Source organism: Phaeoacremonium minimum, assembly GCF_000392275.1.
Source record: "Phaeoacremonium minimum UCRPA7 unplaced genomic scaffold PA7_03_scaffold_265, whole genome shotgun sequence".
NCBI lineage: Eukaryota > Fungi > Ascomycota > Sordariomycetes > Togniniales > Togniniaceae > Phaeoacremonium > Phaeoacremonium minimum.
The window spans coordinates 159,015-177,461 of NW_006921170.1; the positions used below are offsets into that span (position 1 = coordinate 159,015).

Consider the following 18,447-nt stretch of genomic DNA (forward strand, 5'->3'; position numbering starts at 1 on the left):
TTAGATTGTTGCTGCGACATCCACCTGAGAGCAGTTTGGCAAGAGGGAACGCCATACTTAAGAAATAATGGAACAAGACCCGGTAATTCACAATTTGATATTTACAATACCTAAAATAGAGCAACTCAAATGTTCAAGGATATACGGATCAGCATGACCCGCAGCCCGGCGGAGGTTGTACATGTTGGAGGATGACACAGATGAGCAGCCGTGTACCGCTAATTGTTGAAGGACAGCAAGATGAAAACAGCTGTGTCGCATGCATTAACAAATACATGGGCTCCTACACTGTCGCTAAGCCCTAGCAATTTCCGCCGCCCGCCCGCTCAATCTACGGGCTTTCGGGCGACGGCGGAAGGCAGCTGAGACTTGGCATTTCTACGACAAAAGACAGATCTGGCTGGGGCTTACATCACCCATATCCATATCAAAATACTCTTTTTCAAGAGCCAAAGATCCCCAGTTCGGATTACAGTGCTGATGTGAGACCGAAACCCTTGCAAATACAGCTCTCTGTATCTGGGCAGTGGGACTTCGGCGACGCCGATCGTGAAAAGACCGTCCCTGTCCCCTGCCCGCTCCCTGAGCCGGCGTATAAGTTGATTGGCCGCTCGCACTCGTCTGTTGATCGTCTTTTCGACTTGTAATCAAGCGTGAACGGTATAGATGATTAAGTCTATTGTTCGGTTTGGGTATCTAATGCTTCCTTCTAATCAACTTCAGAGTAGTATGTGCAGTGGCCCGTCGCGCATGTCCAGAACTGCACGTTCGGGCGGGCCGAGTAGACGCCCGTCATGTCCTTCCGGCTCGGGCGCTGGCAGTGGCACGGGGGATTTGTGTCGTGCAGCCCGCGGGCGTCGGCCCATGACACCCAGCCTCGTCCAAACTGACATGTGCCGCATGCGTAATACTGTCTTCCCGCGTTGCCGTTGGGGTTGGAGGCGTTGACGGAGTAGAGTTGTGATGGGTTGCCGCACGAGTGACAGGCTGGCCCGTGGTGAGGAGGCGGTGGAGGCGGGAGTTGAGGAGGGAGGTTGAAGTTTGGCAGGGCGATCGCCGCTTGAAAGATGACTGCTGGCACGGGGTTGTAGCCGACGGCCGCCATGCCGAGAGGATTGTACTGTGATGTCCTCCTAATACCAAAGGGGTGAGTGTGAAGATCGATAGCGTTCTGATCAGGGAGACCTACGGTGTTTGAGATTAACAATATATGTGTTACGGTTTCAACATGTAATTGTTCACTTCAGTCACCAGTTCAAGAGTGATTAATGGTTGACAGAGAAACCTTTACAGTCTTTCCCTTTGGTTTATCAATTCAAGTCTCGAGACTCTGTATATCAATCAGATCATCGTTCGTCACACACACACACACACAGCCTGAGCCAGCCTGACCTGGCCTGACTGAGTTAGAGTTGGGCGCAGTCCTGAGTCTCGAGAGGCAGATTTGCTTAGCGCCCACGCAAGAGGCCGACTATTGTATGCAAGATGCACCCATGCGCGCCAACCACTTGGGGTGCTGAGATTGGACCGATAGGGGCAAGTTGATCATCTCTGGACGCCAAGGCACCCTCAGTTCCGAATTGATCATACTGAAGGAGACAGAAACAGGAAGAATCAAGAGTTGGGCCTGGTCAATCATTGCGCCGTTGGTCCTCATGCTTCATACACTAAGAGACATCAGTCGTCAAGGCTACAATGAACCGAAATGTGATACCTCAACCTGACTGAATGCCGAATGTACTCTCTTCAAGTTTGCCTTTCGAGATGCAATGCAATGCTGGCCGAGGATATCATCATGCTCGTTGGGCGTAGACTTGGCTCAGCATGCAGACACTCGAGTAAACAGTGACCCACGATGACAAGCCTGTGTCTTAGCTACTCAGAGTTACTGTGTTTCCTTCTCAGCCTGTCCAGCCTGATCAACCAAGGAGAGCACTGCCCTTCATATACTTGGCAGGCAGTAATATTTGGCTATGCGGCAATCATTGATCTCTAAGAAAGCCGAGGAGGACTCGGACTCGCAACTGTCAATTGCCAGTCAGTCCAAGGCACGGGTCTTGATGGATGGCTGGACTGTGAACAAACTGATCGGCGGATAAGGGCGAGGGGGCGATGCATCTTGGCGGGCGGTTAGTGGACTCCGGCGGCCTCTGCCGCTAACCGACAGGGGCCGTTAGTGACGGCAGGCCATAGATACCCCGCCATCGTATCGTTAGGGAATCCAGCCGTCGTTTGCAACATCCAATCACCAGCCCCGCCTCGATTGTGCCTGCCAGCTGATACCAGATGGGCCAGATGGACCGAATGGGGCAGTCTGAGATAGATGAACCAACGACGTCAGCGTGTGTCAATAAACAGATCGACAAGATTACAGTGGACTGGCAGTCTGGCAAGACGACCTCATACGCCATTGTGCTGTACAAGCTCCCAACATTAACCTGAAATCGGGGAGAAAGAGAGAAAGAGACACGGGTCAGCCTCATCTGGCTCCTCTGCTGATCCGGCTTCAGTCACACACTCTCCAGCCAGCCAGCCAGCCTCACCCTTGGAACTCGTTTGCTTGCTTGCTTGCTTGTGGCTGGTGGTGAGGGCTTCACCTTCACGGAGTGAGCAAACATGTGTGTCTCCTATGAACGATGGATGGACCGTGAGCATCAATCCGCTGACCCCCATCGTCCTGCTTAGGATCGACCCTTCCCTCCGGCTCCGACGCGCCATCCACGCCAACGACGCGCTGCTGGTCCAGCGCATCCTCAAATCCCATCCGACTCTCCTGCTCAACCCGGACGCCTCCCCCGAAGGCCTCTCCAACTCCAACCTCCACCTTGCCGCCTCGCTGGGCCACCTCCAGATCTGCAGACTGCTCGTCTCCCTCGGCCACGAAGCCGAGAGCCCCGCCCTCAACGAGAACCACCAGACGGCCCTCATGCTCGCCGCCGCCGCCGGCCACACCGAGATCGTCCACTTCCTCAGCGAGAGCGACCCCGCCTCCATCCTCCGCCGCGACGTCAACGGCCGAGATGCCATCATGGAGGCGAGCCGCGGCGGCCACGACACCGTGCTGCAGATCCTGTTGACGTACGTCCCCGGCGGGGCACAAGAGGCGGTACACCGAGCGGATCTCGAGGGGAATACGGCCCTGCACTTTGCAAGCAGCAATGGCAACCTGCTTGTTCTGCGCACGCTGCTTGCTGCCGGGGCCGATGCCGAGCGGCGGAACATCTGGAGCTGGACTGCCATTGCGTATAGTGCTACCGTTCAGGCGGAGGTCTACCTGAAGGGTCTGGTGGCTGATGCCGAGCGGAAGAGGCAGGCCACTCGCCAAGTCGAGGAGGCTAGGAAGGCAGGACTGCGGCTGGTCGAGCGGGAGATCGACGTCAATGACTGAGAGTTCTTTTGGGCATCAGCTAACAAATCGCAAATACAATGTGGACGTTAACAAGGACCTGCGGCACGGAGCCACGATATTCTTACTCGTACATCAGATCCTCAGGCGAAATGAGACTTCTAGGAGTGGCTGGGTCAGGAATCTTACCCAAGACCCCTGAGCTAGCATCATACGTTCCGGCTAGAGGACATCATCCGGAAGGCCACACCAGAATGGCCACTAAGGGTATCTTCCCTTCTGAAGCGGGCCGGTCTCGCCTGAGGCTTCCAGAAGCATTTCAACTACAAATCGCACTACCGGAAACAACGTATCACGAACTGATGATACATAACAGCCGGACCAGTCAATGGTCCCAGAGTGGAGTCTAGGTTGACCGAGGAAAATGTCACCAGATCCAGAGAAGATGCTAACGTGGAACATATTCTGCCTTAGGACTTATGGGGACATTTGTGGCACATCTGATGGATGGCCTCGATCAACGTTGGCTTTCATGGTTGCGGGTACCCCAATGACACCCCCATGCTTTGTTCCTCACAGTAGCTGCATTTTCCAAGCTCGCCACTGACTATTGCCCTTTGGCGTCGTTGTGTGCCACTCATCACTATCAGTCAATTGATCCGACATTTCACTTTATGGATTGGCTGCTGTTGAGTCACTGCCTCACTCGGGAAGACGCGATGGAGTGTTCAAGTAATCACAAGTTTCATAGAACACACTTCAAGATTTCAAACTCCCCACTTGTGGTCATCTCAACTGCCTCCAATCTCGAATCACTTCACGACACTTACTCACGTTCTTCTTTGCAAAGTGACTATCTGGTCATTTGAGTCTGTGTTACTATGGCGCTTCACGAGATTGGCAGATACGTCCCAAGCTTTGTTCGTGGTGTGCATGGCACATGACGTCCAGCGTAACTGTCCTCATCACTCTGGGCTCTACTTTTACTACCAGCTTCCTTTCTTTCTCGTCTCCCTGAGGCGTGCTTGGGATCGTTGACATCGAAGGCATTAACCCTTTCACATTCAATCCTCTTGATTTCTTCAACATTTGAAAGTCAGCATCTCCTTTCTGACGGAAACGGAGACATCGTAATCAGATCGTTACGTTCTCAATATTATAGTGGTAAGTCATCCTCGACAGGCACGGCCGTTGCTTATGTCCCTCAATTTACTCGATGGTTCGAACACCAGGTAGACTAATAGAAAACTAACAGAAAGCCACCATTTCAACTTTGTGAATCCATCCAAGTCTTGAGGCGTGTGCCTCGATCTGGCAAACTGGCGTCATTGGATAGGAGAACCCATCGCTTCCCATACCCTGCAACCAAGCTTGTCATTGGCCAGCATCTTTACGTGTCGCATCGTCCTCGATTCTGGGCTTGGCTCATTGTAGCTGGCTTCTACGATTGCGAAGGGAACGAGCTCTGGCACACAGAGATCTTCCTAGCACAGGACGCGAGCAGAGAGACCCGAGAGTTCGTCCAAGGTCCAACACTTTCAAGGTTTGCTAGTGACTGTGAGTTGTCTACTCACCTTAGCTCTTCATTTCACTTTACTTCTCTTCACTCTTCCTCTTATTATTAGCTATGAATCAACAATGGCTATGACACCCATCCACGCCAGAACGTATAAAGCCAACGTTTCACTGCCTTCTCCATGCCCTTCGCGGTATTTTCTTCTAACTTTTCAACAGTTCAAGGGAGCACTTCAAGGTTGAGCGCGCGTGGGAGCAATCTGAACCCTAATATCAACCGCTCAGAGCATGCAGGCGTTCGTTCAGGTATTCATCACAACAGGACTTCTAGCCTTGGCGATCGTCATTCGACAAATCACTCTTTGTCTCCTTTGAATCCAGCTTACCAGGCTTCTGCACCATCATTCTATCCTCATAACAGTCACTGGACAGCTTCTCTCCCATTTCATACAAACCCTGCGTCACGACATTCAAGCCGACACTGGCACAACTCTCACCAACACCAGAACTCGATCCACAGATACTGAGCTCCAGGTTCTTTAGGTTCTCCTGGTTCTCCTTTGAAGGAACTTCAGGGTCTATTCTTGTTGCTGTGAATAGGTACTAGATATGGCTACAATCGGATTCGGCGGAGGTTACAATCCTCGCTACGGCCGAGACGCAGGCCCTACCCCGCCGACTTATGCACAGGGCCAGCCTGGCTACGCTGCACCATTTGGATTCTTCCCACAGAACCCATACCCCATGTTTCAGCAGCCGGCTACCGTGGGTCAGCAGTACTGGCCTCCTGGCCAGATCACCACCACGTCCTTTGCGGCCGGAGGTCGCTACCCTCAGCCCAACCCGGTCATTGACCCAAGAGTGCCGGCAGCAAACCTGAGCAATAGCACGGGTGGTGTCGGCTGTGAGCCAGGCTACAACTACTTCTTTCCCGCGGAGCATACGAAGATCCATGTCTTCCGCACTGGAGCCACGCCGCCGTGGCAGCTGCCTCCGAACTTTACCATCCCCTTTCACGCCCTGCATGTGCCCACCAATACTACCATCGCGGAGCTGCTGAAGGGGTTTGGCGCCAACAATCCTTCCTCGAAGAAGAACGTCATCTTCGAATGCCACCAGGGAGGCAACGGCCGCTGGTATCGAGGTATGGTCATTAGCGGCGACCAGAAGGATCGGCTGACGACGCCCATCAAGGATCTTGGCTGGGACGCGACCCGTACTGGTCTGAGGGGTGGAAAGCCTGTTGTTTACCTGTATGTCACTAAGGATTGAGGTGAAATTTTAGGGTTGGTGGGCCGTTATAACATGGTGCCCGCGACTGTTCGGAAGGCTGGGAGTTGATGAGCCGCACGCTTGCTTGTGAGGAAGTTTGCTTGTTTCGTCTAGCATTAGCTATTGAGGGGACTCATGGCTTGTGAGCCTTGTGGTACATATTCAAGGTAGCAAAAGCATGATTCCATAGTTCCCCTATTCATGACATCGTGATCGGGGCGTCAAATGTCATAATCGAACTAAGGAACTCATCTGCCACAGTGTCCCAATATCCCTCCTCTCCAAATTGCGGTATTCCTTGTAGGCCGTCGTCATTATCTTCATTCGACCGAGGATACTTGAGCTCAGTGCCATGCTTGTATCCATCAGTGTCCTTAGCAGCCACTATTGCAGCCATGTCGTCCGGCTCAGGCTTGATCTCGCCGTAGTCCATCAGCGACCTGTCAAAGCTGTGAAACGCGTCAATAGTCTTGCCAGAGGGTGACTCCGGGGCGCCACCGTCCATGTGAAACTGTTTGTACGACTCGTATAGCCTCAACACGGTTTGATACCATTGTTGTGCCAGCGGCCAAAGGCCAACGACTTGCTTCAAGAATCTAACGTCTGTCTCGGTCCGCTCCCTGGCCCCGGCAGCTAGGTCAGGATAGACCCAACTGAAGATGGCAAGATACATATTGACTGTGGCCGCGCTGAAGGCAGCAAAGCCCAGAAACGGCGTGAGCATAACGGCATCGTGCCGTTCTAGCTCTACCAGAATCTCGGTGATGCGTGCAGCTGCGTTGAAGAGATCCTTTAAAGAGCTAGTCCAGAAAGCATCGACATCTATGCCCTCATACGCCTGATCGAGACCTTTCGGCAGTCTGCCGCGATATGTCGGCCCTTGCACGGGGAAGAATTGAAGGTATTCTCGATGCAGGAAGATCACCGATGAGAAATACACTAGGTGTAGAAACCCGTACGGTCCCGTCTGCTTATTGACGGCATGCATCACAAAGAATGTCTGATCATACTGAAGCTTCGGCGGCAGCTGTTCCCGCCAGGATCTGAGCACGCCTTGTAGCTCGGCAAAGCGCGAAAGGGGCGACCACGGCGGATGTGACTCCTTCTTGACACCGCCCGACGACACCCAGCAGTTGATTGTGCTCCAATGCCTCACAGCCAGGATCAAACTCTCTTTTTCGCTTGGTTCCGCCGAGTCGGTGAGATGTCGCAGGGAACTCACGTCGCCCCAGACAAAAGCCTCCTCCCGGCAGGGCATGCCAATCTCCGCGGTCTCGCTATAGGTTGTCAATGCAGTGCGGTTCTGGCCCGAAGCTAGCAGGCATTCCATAGAGTTCATTGACCACCATGTTCGGACCCGCGTTTCTTCCACTACGAACTCCTCCCGGGTTTCGACGGGCTTGTTGAATGGCGGCGCCAGAGGCGTCTGCTTGCGGAAGCTCCTTAACAGAAGCCCTACACGGATTGCAAGGCCAATATAGATGAACTGATGTAAGTCAATATCACGATAATCAAGTTGTAAGGAAAGTCTATTGAGCAAGGAGGACAACTCACGGCAGTAGCCCCTCGGCCAGAGCCCCACTCGTGAAGGCTCAGGAAGAGGAATCCATGAATCTTCTCAAGTGACGGCTTGTCCGCTCCCATGAGTAGAATCGGCCGAATCGGATCCGCAAAGTAGTCTCCTGCAGCTGTACCAGATCCATGCCTTTGAACCAGCTCGGGAATGAATCTCGCGGTAAGCGCCAAGATTGTCGTAGCGAGCAGTGGCTTCAGCGTGCCTGATTGAGCACTGGAACGGACAGAGGGCTCATGGAGAGAAAAGAAGATGTCAGGGTAGAAGTGCTGGAAGAAAACATCGACACCTTTCATGAGAAGATCCGATGAATACAGGCGCCTCAACTCTTCTTGCTCGGAGCTTTTGCTAAATGAGAGGCTTCGGCGTGACATCCACAGGCTTCTGCTGTTCGATCCCCGTGTCCTTGCAGTGGTGTTGCTGGAATCTTGTCCGTCATCGTCTAGAGCCAATTCCTGCTTCTTCGCGATGCTCCGCTCTTTTCGTGTGGGGAGAAATGCGCATTTGACGCCTGATCGCTGGCAGAGCTGGCAGGATGACGGCTCATCGCCGGGTCGACATTTCACCTTGGACACCCTTAGATCGTGTCAATTTACCAGTGCTGAAGCCTAAACTTGCCTCCCTACTGCTACTCACCGGCATCTCGTACAAGCACGAGCCGCTCGTGGCGGACGGCTCGGCCTAAACTCAAAGTCGAGCGAGTTCGACATCGAATTCAATGTAATCACAACACAGAACCAGAGCCATCATCACAAATCCAATGAGGGGTCGAATATTTGAACGACTTTAGCTCCATTGCTTATCGACCGACGCATGCATCTAAAGCTTGGTGGCTTCCGGAAGTATAGACTAACATGAGCCGTTCTAAAGCCGGGTGAGTGCTAAGAGCCAATGCAGCAGGGGTTATTCGATTGGCGCATTTACTGATGTCTGGTACTTTTGAATTGAGATATTATTTACTCTAGGAAGTCGCCTCTACTCTCCTTCAGCGCTAATTCATATTCCGGGAAGAACTGCATATACATGAAACCTGGTGTGCTCATCTGCTTGGTTTTTTCGGCCTCTTGGGGTTCAACGAGAATTTTCGGGACGCCATTGGCAGCAGCCGCTTCGGCCAGCAGTTGCGCGTGGCATGCCCGCTCCAGGGCAATATAATAAGCCGCTGCTTCCCCGACGCTTCCACCGCAAGTTAGAATCCCATGATTTTGCAGTATGATGCTCTTGTTCTTCGGGCCCAGTGCTTCAGCAATGTGTAGTCCTTCCTCTTGCGCAATAGCGGCTCCTCCATAGCTCGCATACACTGAGAGATCATCGTGGAAATAGCACGAATCTGTTGTTGTTAGATGCATGTCATCAGCGAATAGATTAACAAGTTGTACTTACCTTGGGTCAAAATCTCTATCGGGCGACCAAATATCGACCATGCCCGTCCGTACGGGGAATGAAGATGAATAGCGACGTGCACATCGGGCCGTGCCATATGCAGGGCGGAGTGAATCATGAAGCCGGCGGTGTTGATCAGCTTTGTTGTTGGCTCAACAGCTTCACCCTGTTCATTGACCAATACCAAGTCTGAAACAGTCATGAGAGCAAAATGCCTTGCGTATGGATCTTGGATAAGCCATTCTTAGTCAGGTCCATGGTCCTATACATTTCGTGAAAGATGAACTCACTGATCCAGAAATGATGAGGGTTCACAGGATCTACACCAGTTGTCAGTGCTCATGCAGCGCCTACACCATTGCAGTCCTGCCTTACCCCTGAGAGAAATGTGCCCAGCTCCTCCATCTGCGTAACCCAGCCGGGCAAACACACGGAAGGCGCCTGCAACCTGTTCCTTTGCCCATTTTCGTTCCTGAAGCTTGTCTGAGAAGCTTGGCACTTGGTATGTTGGCTTTCCATCCTTGTCGAAATTTAACAGCTTTTTAAGGCCAGTCTTGAGGCTGATAGGTTGTGCCTCGGGTTGTGCCGTCGTGATCTCAATCGCTACCGTGGACGACATCTTCAGAAGTCGACGACTGCATCTAATTAGAGTTATTGATCGAAATTCCTCTTCTCTTAATACTAAGGATTTACAAGTCCGGCCTCATGTCCTTCACTCGGGCCGTTGTGTACCGCCTTCACAGCAACCGAACACCGAGCCGGCTGAGGCCGAAAGTCCCCTAGCGGAGGCGCTAAGTCTTCGTGATAAGGCGATCGACGCCCCGATTTTGCGGTATAACCGTCCTGTCTCCCGAATACCGTGTGCCGGTATCAACATCTAATCATGGATGGTGCTATTCGGCCAATTATCGAGATTGTATTATCTATAATAGCGCGATTTGAAGATATCGCGAGAACGCTGATATCGTCCGACCTGATTCAACTATCGTGCTGAGGGAGTCGGCAAAGTTCTATATATACGCCTTGCAAGGCGCATGGGAAACCCGGATGCATCACGATAATTGGGTGTGTTTGCAGCATATGACCTTCACGCCTTCACACATATTAGTACACCGCTTGATCTCAACATGGCTGAAAAGACAGCGCAAGAGAGCTCCAACGACTCGACTCCCGACGTCGTAGCGACGACGGAGATCTTACATTCCGGCGATGCTGATGTGGCTCTCAAGTTCGTGGAGGCGACCGGCCCAGCCAGCGAGGACTTTGTTCTTGACAAAGCCCTGAAGCGACGGGTGCTATTCAAAATCGACCGGCTTCTACTTCCAATTATGGCAATTACGGAAATGCTGCAATTTCTTGACAAGACGACGTTAAGCTACGCTGCGATTTTCGGAATTAGACAAGACACGAATCTGCATGGTACGGATTATTCCTGGCTGTCGAGTGTCTTCTATTTTGGGTATCTCGTCTCCCAACCCTTGTCTGCCGTGGCCCTTCAAAAGTTTCCTGCGGCCAAGTGCCTGGCAGTCTGCGTCTTCTTGTGGAGCGTTATTCTCTTCATGCATGCTGCATGTAGCAACTTCGGAGGGTTGATGACTGTTCGCTTCTTCTTGGGCATGGTCGAAGGTCTGACGTTCCCGGCCTTTATGCTTATCACCAATGCCTGGTATCCAAGGAAAAATCAGAGCTTCCGAATGGGAATATGGTTCGCGCAGAATGGCACTGCACAAATCCTTGGTGGTATTCTCTCATATGGCCTGGGGCACATTAAGTCTGGAATACCATCATGGAAGTGGATGTTCTTGGTGACTGGCGCTATTACTACGGTCTGGGCGGTGATTCTGTGGTTTGCAATTCCAAATAGTCAGATTGAAGCCCGGTTCCTTGACGAAAACGAGAAGCGAGCTTCGATTGAGATGATTCGTGCGAATAATACCGGAGTCTACAGCAGGACGTTCAAAAAGGAGCAAATGATAGAAGCGCTGACGGATATGAAGACATGGATGTTCTTTCTAATCACGTTCTTTATCAATATACCAAACTCTGTCGCATCGGTATGTCTTTGTGTAGTAATATACTGTGGAGGGACTCTAACGGATGTAGTTTGGCACTCTTATCATCCAAGGCTTTGGTAACACTACTCTTCAAACAACTCTGGTATGGCTCCATTTCAGGTTCATATTTACTCAAACTAATATACCACGCAGCTATCTATGCCCGCTGGAGCTTGGGAGCTGGTCATCATCCTAGTCGTCACTTGGGTTTGCAGCAAATTTCAGAACGGCCGAACTTGGAGCATATTATTTTCTGTTGTCATAGCACTTCTGGGCAGCCTTCTCTTGCTGTGTCTTCCATACACAAATAAGGCCGGATTGCTTGTTGGCTATTATATCGTATGTAAATACGAACATAAGAAGTGATGCAGATATAACTGCTGACCGAACATAGCTCTACTCCTATCCGATTGCATATCTTCTACTACTTGCACTGATCACAGCGAACACGGCTGGGCATACAAAAAAGATCACTACCAACGCTGTTTGTACAATTGGCTATGCTGTTGGCAACATCGCTGCTCCACAGTTCTACAGATCACAAGATGCGCCTCGCTATTGTAAGTACTCACTCCTGGATCAGTACCCAGATCTCAATACAGATGCTAACGTCGATAAGACCTTGGTATCGGATCTCTAGTGGTGTCTCTTGGGTTGTGTCTTGTCAGCTACCTGCTAGCGAGATTCTATCTGGTCTGGCTGAATATGAAGCGGGAGGCAAGAAGGCTCGAGAGTTTGGATACGGCTCCAGAGAACATCGAGTTCATGGACCTCACCGACAAAGAGAACCCACTGTTTGTGTATGTTTACTGAGGCACTGATTTTGGCCAATCGCGGATTGGTTGCTTGGTAGTACCTCTCAGCATCGAGCTACTCTAAGCTGGGCCGGTGTCGTGAAGATGGCGGATCTTCGGGTAGTTCTTCCGAATTTTCTGCAAAATAAACGAGTATTTCATCCTTCGGTTGTTAATTAAATCTTGAAGTAATTCCTTTCATGAAGGTAGACCTTCTAGTCTATTGGGCGTACGTAACATGTACATCATGTTGTGGTAATTTACGAATGCGTACCCCAACTTGATCACTGAAACTCCCCGCAGGACCAAGCCGCATTCAAGGTGTACTCCTCCGCCAGGGTAACAAACGTTAATTGTTGAAGGGTGAAGATACTCAATGTCGAGAGTTATGATACTCATCAAGTTCTCGAGTATTCTGTTTATCACAATGGGTCTATCAACTTCTAGAAAGGTAGTAAACCCTTGTTGAGGAGGTAGTGATACCCTTGCCAAACTAACATTTATCACCCTGGCGGAGGAGTAGTAGCGTCAAGTGTAACTAAAGACGACGTAGCGGCCATCCTTCTGATGCGCAAGCGCTGGATAAGCTTAATCACATTCGTGGAAAATCACCACATTGGCGTGTTTTTGGGCAGTGAGATGACGGCGCAGCTGACGTTTGTGTACACGTAAAAGAAGCGCTTACTCACAAAAGGGAGATGGATATAAGCCAGAATATACACACCATCAATTGACTTTGCTCTGTCCTCTTCCAGCACCTGTTCTTGAACATCCTGACGAAATGGCGCACGATGAGATCAGCCAGGGCACTCTTCAAGCAGCCACACCAGAAGCACCTGTGGTTCCTGGACAAGCCCGGGATCAGCTCGAGATCGAAGGCGAAGGCGACAGAGACCCCGACGAGAACATTATCTATCCGAAAGGTCTCAAACTTTGGCTATCCATGACTTCAGTGATTCTTTCAGTGGTCTTCGTCGGCCTGGACTTGACAATTGTCGCAGTTGCTGTGCCTAGCCTAACCAATCAATTCAAGACGGTGCAGGACATCGGCTGGTATTCTGCGGCTTACATGGTCATTCTCAGCAGCTTCACCTTCCTCTACGCCCAGCTGTCCACCATATTCTCGATCAAGCGCCTGTTCTTGTTGTCCATATTCGTGTTCCAGCTCGGCTCTCTGTTATGCACTATTGCTCCTGTCAGCGCCGTCTTCATTCTCGGCCGTGCAATTGCTGGATTGGGAAGCTGTGGCTTGAATATAGGCGGCTTCGTCATCATCGCACACAGCTTTCCCCGCCATAAGCGACCGCTGTGGACAGGCCTCGCTTCCGCACTAAATGGCACCGCTATGGTTCTTGCTCCTCTGATCGGCGGTCTTTTGATCGATGCTTTCTCCTGGCGGGCCTGCTTCGGTATCAATCTGCCGCTGGGAGTCTTGACATTTGTTTTGACTGCATATGGATTCCGTGACCCCGCTGAGGAGCCATATCCAGATGCAACATTCTTGGAGAAGCTGAAGAAGCTGGATGTTCTAGGTACAGTCTTCTTCGTTCCGGGAATTGTTTGTCTCCTCTTGGGACTACAATGGGGCGGAGTCAAGTATGGTTGGAACAATCCCATCATCATTGTGCTGTTCATACTCTTCGCCGTCTTTGTTGCTGTCTTCAGCTACATCCAGTACCGGAAGCAAGAGAAAGCAACTCTGCCTCCTAGAATCCTAAAGCAACGGAGCGTCCTTGCTGGCGCATGGTTCTCAGCTTGCTGCAATGGCATTCTCGCAGTCACGGAGTATTACTTGGCAATATACTTCCAGGGCGTGAAGGGTTTCTCGGCCTCGAAATCAGGTGCCATGGGACTGCCCTTGATGGTCGGCTTCTGTGTTGCTGAACTTCTGGCCAGCACATTTACAACCATTATTGGCTATTACTATCGTAAGCCGGCCTTTCCTCCATATGCAAGTCTTTTTGCTAATGATCGCCAGCATTCATGCTTGGGACATCTGTCATTGCGCCTGTCGCGGCTGGTCTCCTCACCACGCTGGATCTGGATGAGAGCATTGTCAAGGTACTCTGCCTGCTTGGAATGTTAGGAGCCGCTGTGGGCTTGGGCATGCAAGGGCCAATACTCGCCGTTCAGACTGTGCTTCCTCTGAAGGATATCGCGACGGGCCTCGCTGTAACGGGCTTCGCAGGTGGTCTCGGCTCGTCATTTTTCATATCCGTGTCGTCTACATTATTTCAGAACAGGCTGGCCGAAGAGGTCGAGAAATATGCGCCGGGCACTAACACGACCGCTTTTGAGCACGGAGGACTTGCAAATGTGAGAGATTACATCGGAGCTGACAGACTACGAGATGTACTATTAGGTTATGACAAGGCGGTCATGCAGACTCTCTATCTGCCAGTTGCGCTTGCTGCTTTGACCATCGTCGGCAGCCTTGCGATGGAGAGGAAGAGCGTGAAGAAGAAGCAGTCATGAAGGTCACAATGCCATTGTGTTCCGGTGACGGTGCGCCCGAGGAAGCTAGAAGTGTGTCGTGAATGGCTAATCTTAAATCGAGAATCTTCAGCAATCATACTCGTATGCGAGATGTTTTTTTCTCTTCGTCCATGGCCACCAGGGTCTCGATTCCAATCGGTTCATGCTCGCTGTAACCACTCTAGAATCATCCCTCACCCTCCCGTCTCACTCTACAACATCTCTGCTTGCCTCTGGGTAGTGTCTATGTTCTAATCGTGTTTGAGAAATTCAGCGCTTTTCCAGCAACCCGTGCGGAAGCGTCGACCTCCTTTGCTTCGAGCTCAGAGATGCGAGGGGCGCTGCCCGGCGTGCCAAACTTGTGACAATTTGGCTCCTTCTCTTTGTCTAGAGCAGCGTGCTCGGGTGAGCGTTATGGGTCGTCGGCTTTCTTCGACTTTCTCTCCACTGATGCTCGTGATGGGTCAGACTGCCAGTACTTGAAGTCGCACCACTCCAGGTATAGACGCGCCACGATGTATTTCGGCCAGCTCAGATCGTTATCCTCGAGAGTCCTCTCTAGGAGCGCAATCTTTTCAGGCCTATCTTCTTCCAGTGATGGATCTTTGATATATATCTTCTTTCTGTCCTTATAATGCTTCCCCTCCAGGAATGCGTACAATAGCATCAAGCCCGTTATTCCAACAGTGACTACCAGCCACCATATAAACTCCGCGTTGTTAGGGTCTTTCTCCGCTTGTGGAACCCACTGTGCGTGGAGCTCGGACTTGGCAGTAACGAGGATTACCCAGGCTGGAAACAGAAGGTAAAATGAGATTGACCAGAGATACCAGAGGAGAGCGAGCCGCTGAGCAAGTCTTTGCCGCTGTGGAGAGTGGTTTTGTTTGATAACAACTAATTCGTCCCATGACACGGGATTCTCTTCCATGTAGACCTTATATAGACGCTTGCCTACCCAGGTAGCAGGACTGACAGGAAGAAGAAAGATTCGCATCTCCATCGATACAGCGCTCAAAAATACCAGCAAGTTTCGTGTCCATATGAGTAGATATATGGACAGCTTTTCTCTCTTAGACAGTCCATGCGATCTAGGATGATAATCTTGCTGCAGGCGGCGAAAAACATAATTTCGGCCTTCTCTTGGGGATGCATTGGCGATCACCCTCGCACATGTAAACGCCGGTCCCGTGAGAGAGTAAGCCCACCAAACATATCGTTTAAGCCCCTCAAATGTGCCATTGTTAACCTGAGACGCACTGCTGATCCATTCGTTGACAGAGCTCCAGAGCGAAGATTTGTCGATGCGATCCGGATACCAGATGGTGGGCACCAGCATGTCTGAGGAAGTATGGTAATACCTCGGCGCCACGTTCATGTCGTTGCACGGGTTCACACACAAGCCTGTGGAAGCATCGCATGATGTTGACGCAAGGGCTGATTTAGGAAGGTTTAGAGCAGGGCCTTCCAGTGAGAAGTACTGCAGAACCATGCGGATAATGAAGAGGAACTGGCAAACCCCGGAGTAGAAGGGTCGGAAATCCACATACTTCGTCGGGGTCAGATGTGACGTGAACAACAAGGCGAGCAGCGCAGCATGAACAGCATGCTGTAGAATCAGCGATAGGGCAAAGACATCGCCATCGTGTGCTGGGGTCGTCGCTATGCCGAGAAATACGGCCATGCAAATGCCTGGCAGCAGGAAAGTATAGCCGTAGCAACCAGAGAATGCTATGATACGCCCTCCACCGAGCTGGAGGCAGAAGGGAATCATGCCGACAAAGGCGACGAGGCGGAACCATTGTGTATTCAGTATGGTGATAGGCCAGGCACACCACACCAATGGTCCTGGCTCGCTGCCAAGGTCTCTCGACGCGAGTGTCTCATTCATCATCGCCGTCGCATGTGGCCTTTCTGTTCGCGCAGCGACCTCACCGGATGCTTACACAACGGTTCGAGACGATTGGCCTTTGTCGCAAAGTCGTCAATTGAACGAGTCAGAGAAGTTATGTTTGCATACTCGTTTTCGGCCGATGGGGCTGAGTAGGTTTACCCACTCAGGATCCACTACGCAGCCTCAGCTTATGAATTTCACGATCCACCCGTTGGCGCCGTTGACATAGCCCAGGCACGCATAAAACGGCTTCACATGAAGATCAGGGAAATGCTGCGATGCGGACATGGCTCTCTGTTGCATTGCTGAAGGATACCGCAGCCGGGATCTGGGAAGGAAGAAGACCATGGGCGTCGTCGGCCAATGCGCAGTTCCAGTAAGTGCTTCCTGCTGGAGCTGAAGGGGAGGAGCCTGAAGGAGCTCGACGAGATGTTTGAGGCGAGGCTGCCGACGAGGAAGTTCAAGAGACACGTCTGCACAGGTATCGGAGCGGATCTCACGAGGTTGCAGGACAGGATTGCCGGAGGAGACAAGGAGATGCTAAATACCCTCAAGGGCTTTGATGTAGACGTGACTGCTGAGACTGCCGAGGCAGAGAAGCATGGGCGATGGCCAGAAGTAGAGTCTAGATGTAATAATATGTTCTCGAGAAGCTTCATATGTGCTGATTCTGTATGAGTTCGTCAGTACAGTAATGAGTACTCGAGAAATCAACCTATAAAGCCCAATGACTGCCGGCCTCTTCGGCAACGGCAGGCGTGTATTTATTATGTACACAATCGATACAGATATACAATTGGCCAGTTGACACCCACGCGCCGGCATCGTTGACGACTACTACTTTGCAGCATGATGAGGATGTTCCTTGCATTATTAGTAGGGGGGAACGAGCGTGGTGGTGAGGCTTGGGGGCTGCTCCATGTACCCCAATCGTATTACACCCGAATGCCAAGCCTCTGACATAACCTGACCTGACTTGGGACCACACGTTTATTCGTTTCCCACGACAATTCTTCGTACACTACGAGGATCGTATTTCTTCCCACCTCAGCCATGCACGTTCTAACCAGAGAATCGTCGCATGGCGTAGTGACAGGGTACAGCAGCAGATTATTCGCGCGTGTTACTCGTGTTATTTGAACGGATCAGTAGGCTTCTGCTGGCCTTCCTCCTTCCACCCGCCATTTGACGGATCCGTCCGTACAACCTCCGCATTCGATCCAAAGGGGTCGTCTCGCCCGCGTATCGACCGTGCCAGCGACGACAGCGAATCGCTCGAGAGCCTTCGATTCGGCGGCGCGAGGCCGTGTGCGGTGGGGTGCATGGCGGTGTCGGGGCTGCGGGCCTTCCGGGGCTTCTTGACGGAGGAGATGGGGTCCATGCCGTAGTCGGCGAGCTCGTGAGCATGGGCAGCGTCGTCGGCGCGGTCTTTCCTGGCGCGACGGCAGTGGAGGTAGGTCAGGATGGAGCCAGTGATAAGGACGAGGGCGGCTCTGCACGCAGGCAACTAGGTCAGCGATGTTTTGTTTGAGGGGAAGAAGAGTGAGGCTTACACTGAGCCGACGACGATGCCGACGGTGATGTGGGAGGATGCGACGGGCTTCTCGCACAGGCTGGCGTCGCCCTTGTCGCACTTGTCGCGGGCAAGGAGGAGGCTCCGGACGGGTATACTGGGTATGCTGGGTATCCTGAAGGTCTGGGTGAGCTGTGAGATGCCCCAAGCCTCGCCGTCCTGCCGGACATCCGTATTTATGACGGGCATGTTGTTGGTGACCGTGTTTGTATGTCTTGCGTCTGCCGAGGCGTTGCCAAGTGAGCTTGTTCGAGATGGAAATGTGGATTGGGAGATCTCCGGTGCGTCAAGCCAAGAAAGGCCCAGTTTTGTTCCGACTTGTAAGTATGGATATCGTCAATCGATGTAATGCGATGCGATGCGATGCGATGAGTGTTCCAATGCGGCGATGTTGACTATCTTCTGCGTCTCTGCCTGTCTCCCTGTCTGTTGCTGGGAGTTGAACCCCTGAATTTGATCGGCTTGACGCGGGGGGAGGGGCAGGAGGATCAGCGGCCAATTGCTTGACTTGCGACGGAAAAGAAAAAGCTGAAGATGACTATTTGAGTTGGTGATGCTCTGTGATTATGTC

General features: G+C 51.8%; 5 protein-coding genes across 5 annotated transcripts; 3 read left to right on the forward strand and 2 right to left on the reverse strand.

Moving 5' to 3' along the window:
* Window positions 1–2,629: 2,629 nt before the first annotated feature.
* UCRPA7_3222 (putative spherulin-1b precursor protein) lies at window positions 2,630–3,388 on the forward strand (the record flags this gene model as incomplete). Its single annotated transcript, XM_007915802.1, has 1 exon — window positions 2,630–3,388. One exon carries the CDS (start codon window positions 2,630–2,632, stop codon window positions 3,386–3,388), a length of 759 nt encoding a protein of 252 aa, XP_007913993.1.
* A 2,217-nt stretch (window positions 3,389–5,605) lies between these two features.
* UCRPA7_3223 (hypothetical protein) lies at window positions 5,606–6,133 on the forward strand (the record flags this gene model as incomplete). The annotated part of the gene is made up of 1 exon (XM_007915822.1): window positions 5,606–6,133. One exon carries the CDS (start codon window positions 5,606–5,608, stop codon window positions 6,131–6,133), a length of 528 nt encoding a protein of 175 aa, XP_007914013.1.
* A 199-nt stretch (window positions 6,134–6,332) lies between these two features.
* On the reverse strand, window positions 6,333–7,777 carry UCRPA7_3224 (putative c6 transcription factor protein; the record flags this gene model as incomplete). The annotated part of the gene is made up of 2 exons (XM_007915805.1): window positions 6,333–7,619; window positions 7,688–7,777. The coding sequence occupies 2 exons, from the start codon at window positions 7,775–7,777 to the stop codon at window positions 6,333–6,335; spliced, it is 1,377 nt and encodes a 458-aa protein (XP_007913996.1).
* A 4,941-nt stretch (window positions 7,778–12,718) lies between these two features.
* UCRPA7_3225 (putative efflux pump antibiotic resistance protein) lies at window positions 12,719–14,412 on the forward strand (the record flags this gene model as incomplete). The annotated part of the gene is made up of 2 exons (XM_007915830.1): window positions 12,719–13,865; window positions 13,916–14,412. The coding sequence occupies 2 exons, from the start codon at window positions 12,719–12,721 to the stop codon at window positions 14,410–14,412; spliced, it is 1,644 nt and encodes a 547-aa protein (XP_007914021.1).
* A 3,023-nt stretch (window positions 14,413–17,435) lies between these two features.
* UCRPA7_3226 (hypothetical protein) lies at window positions 17,436–18,065 on the reverse strand (the record flags this gene model as incomplete). Its single annotated transcript, XM_007915812.1, has 2 exons — window positions 17,436–17,796; window positions 17,857–18,065. 2 exons carry the CDS (start codon window positions 18,063–18,065, stop codon window positions 17,436–17,438), a joined length of 570 nt encoding a protein of 189 aa, XP_007914003.1.
* Window positions 18,066–18,447: the final 382 nt, after the last annotated feature.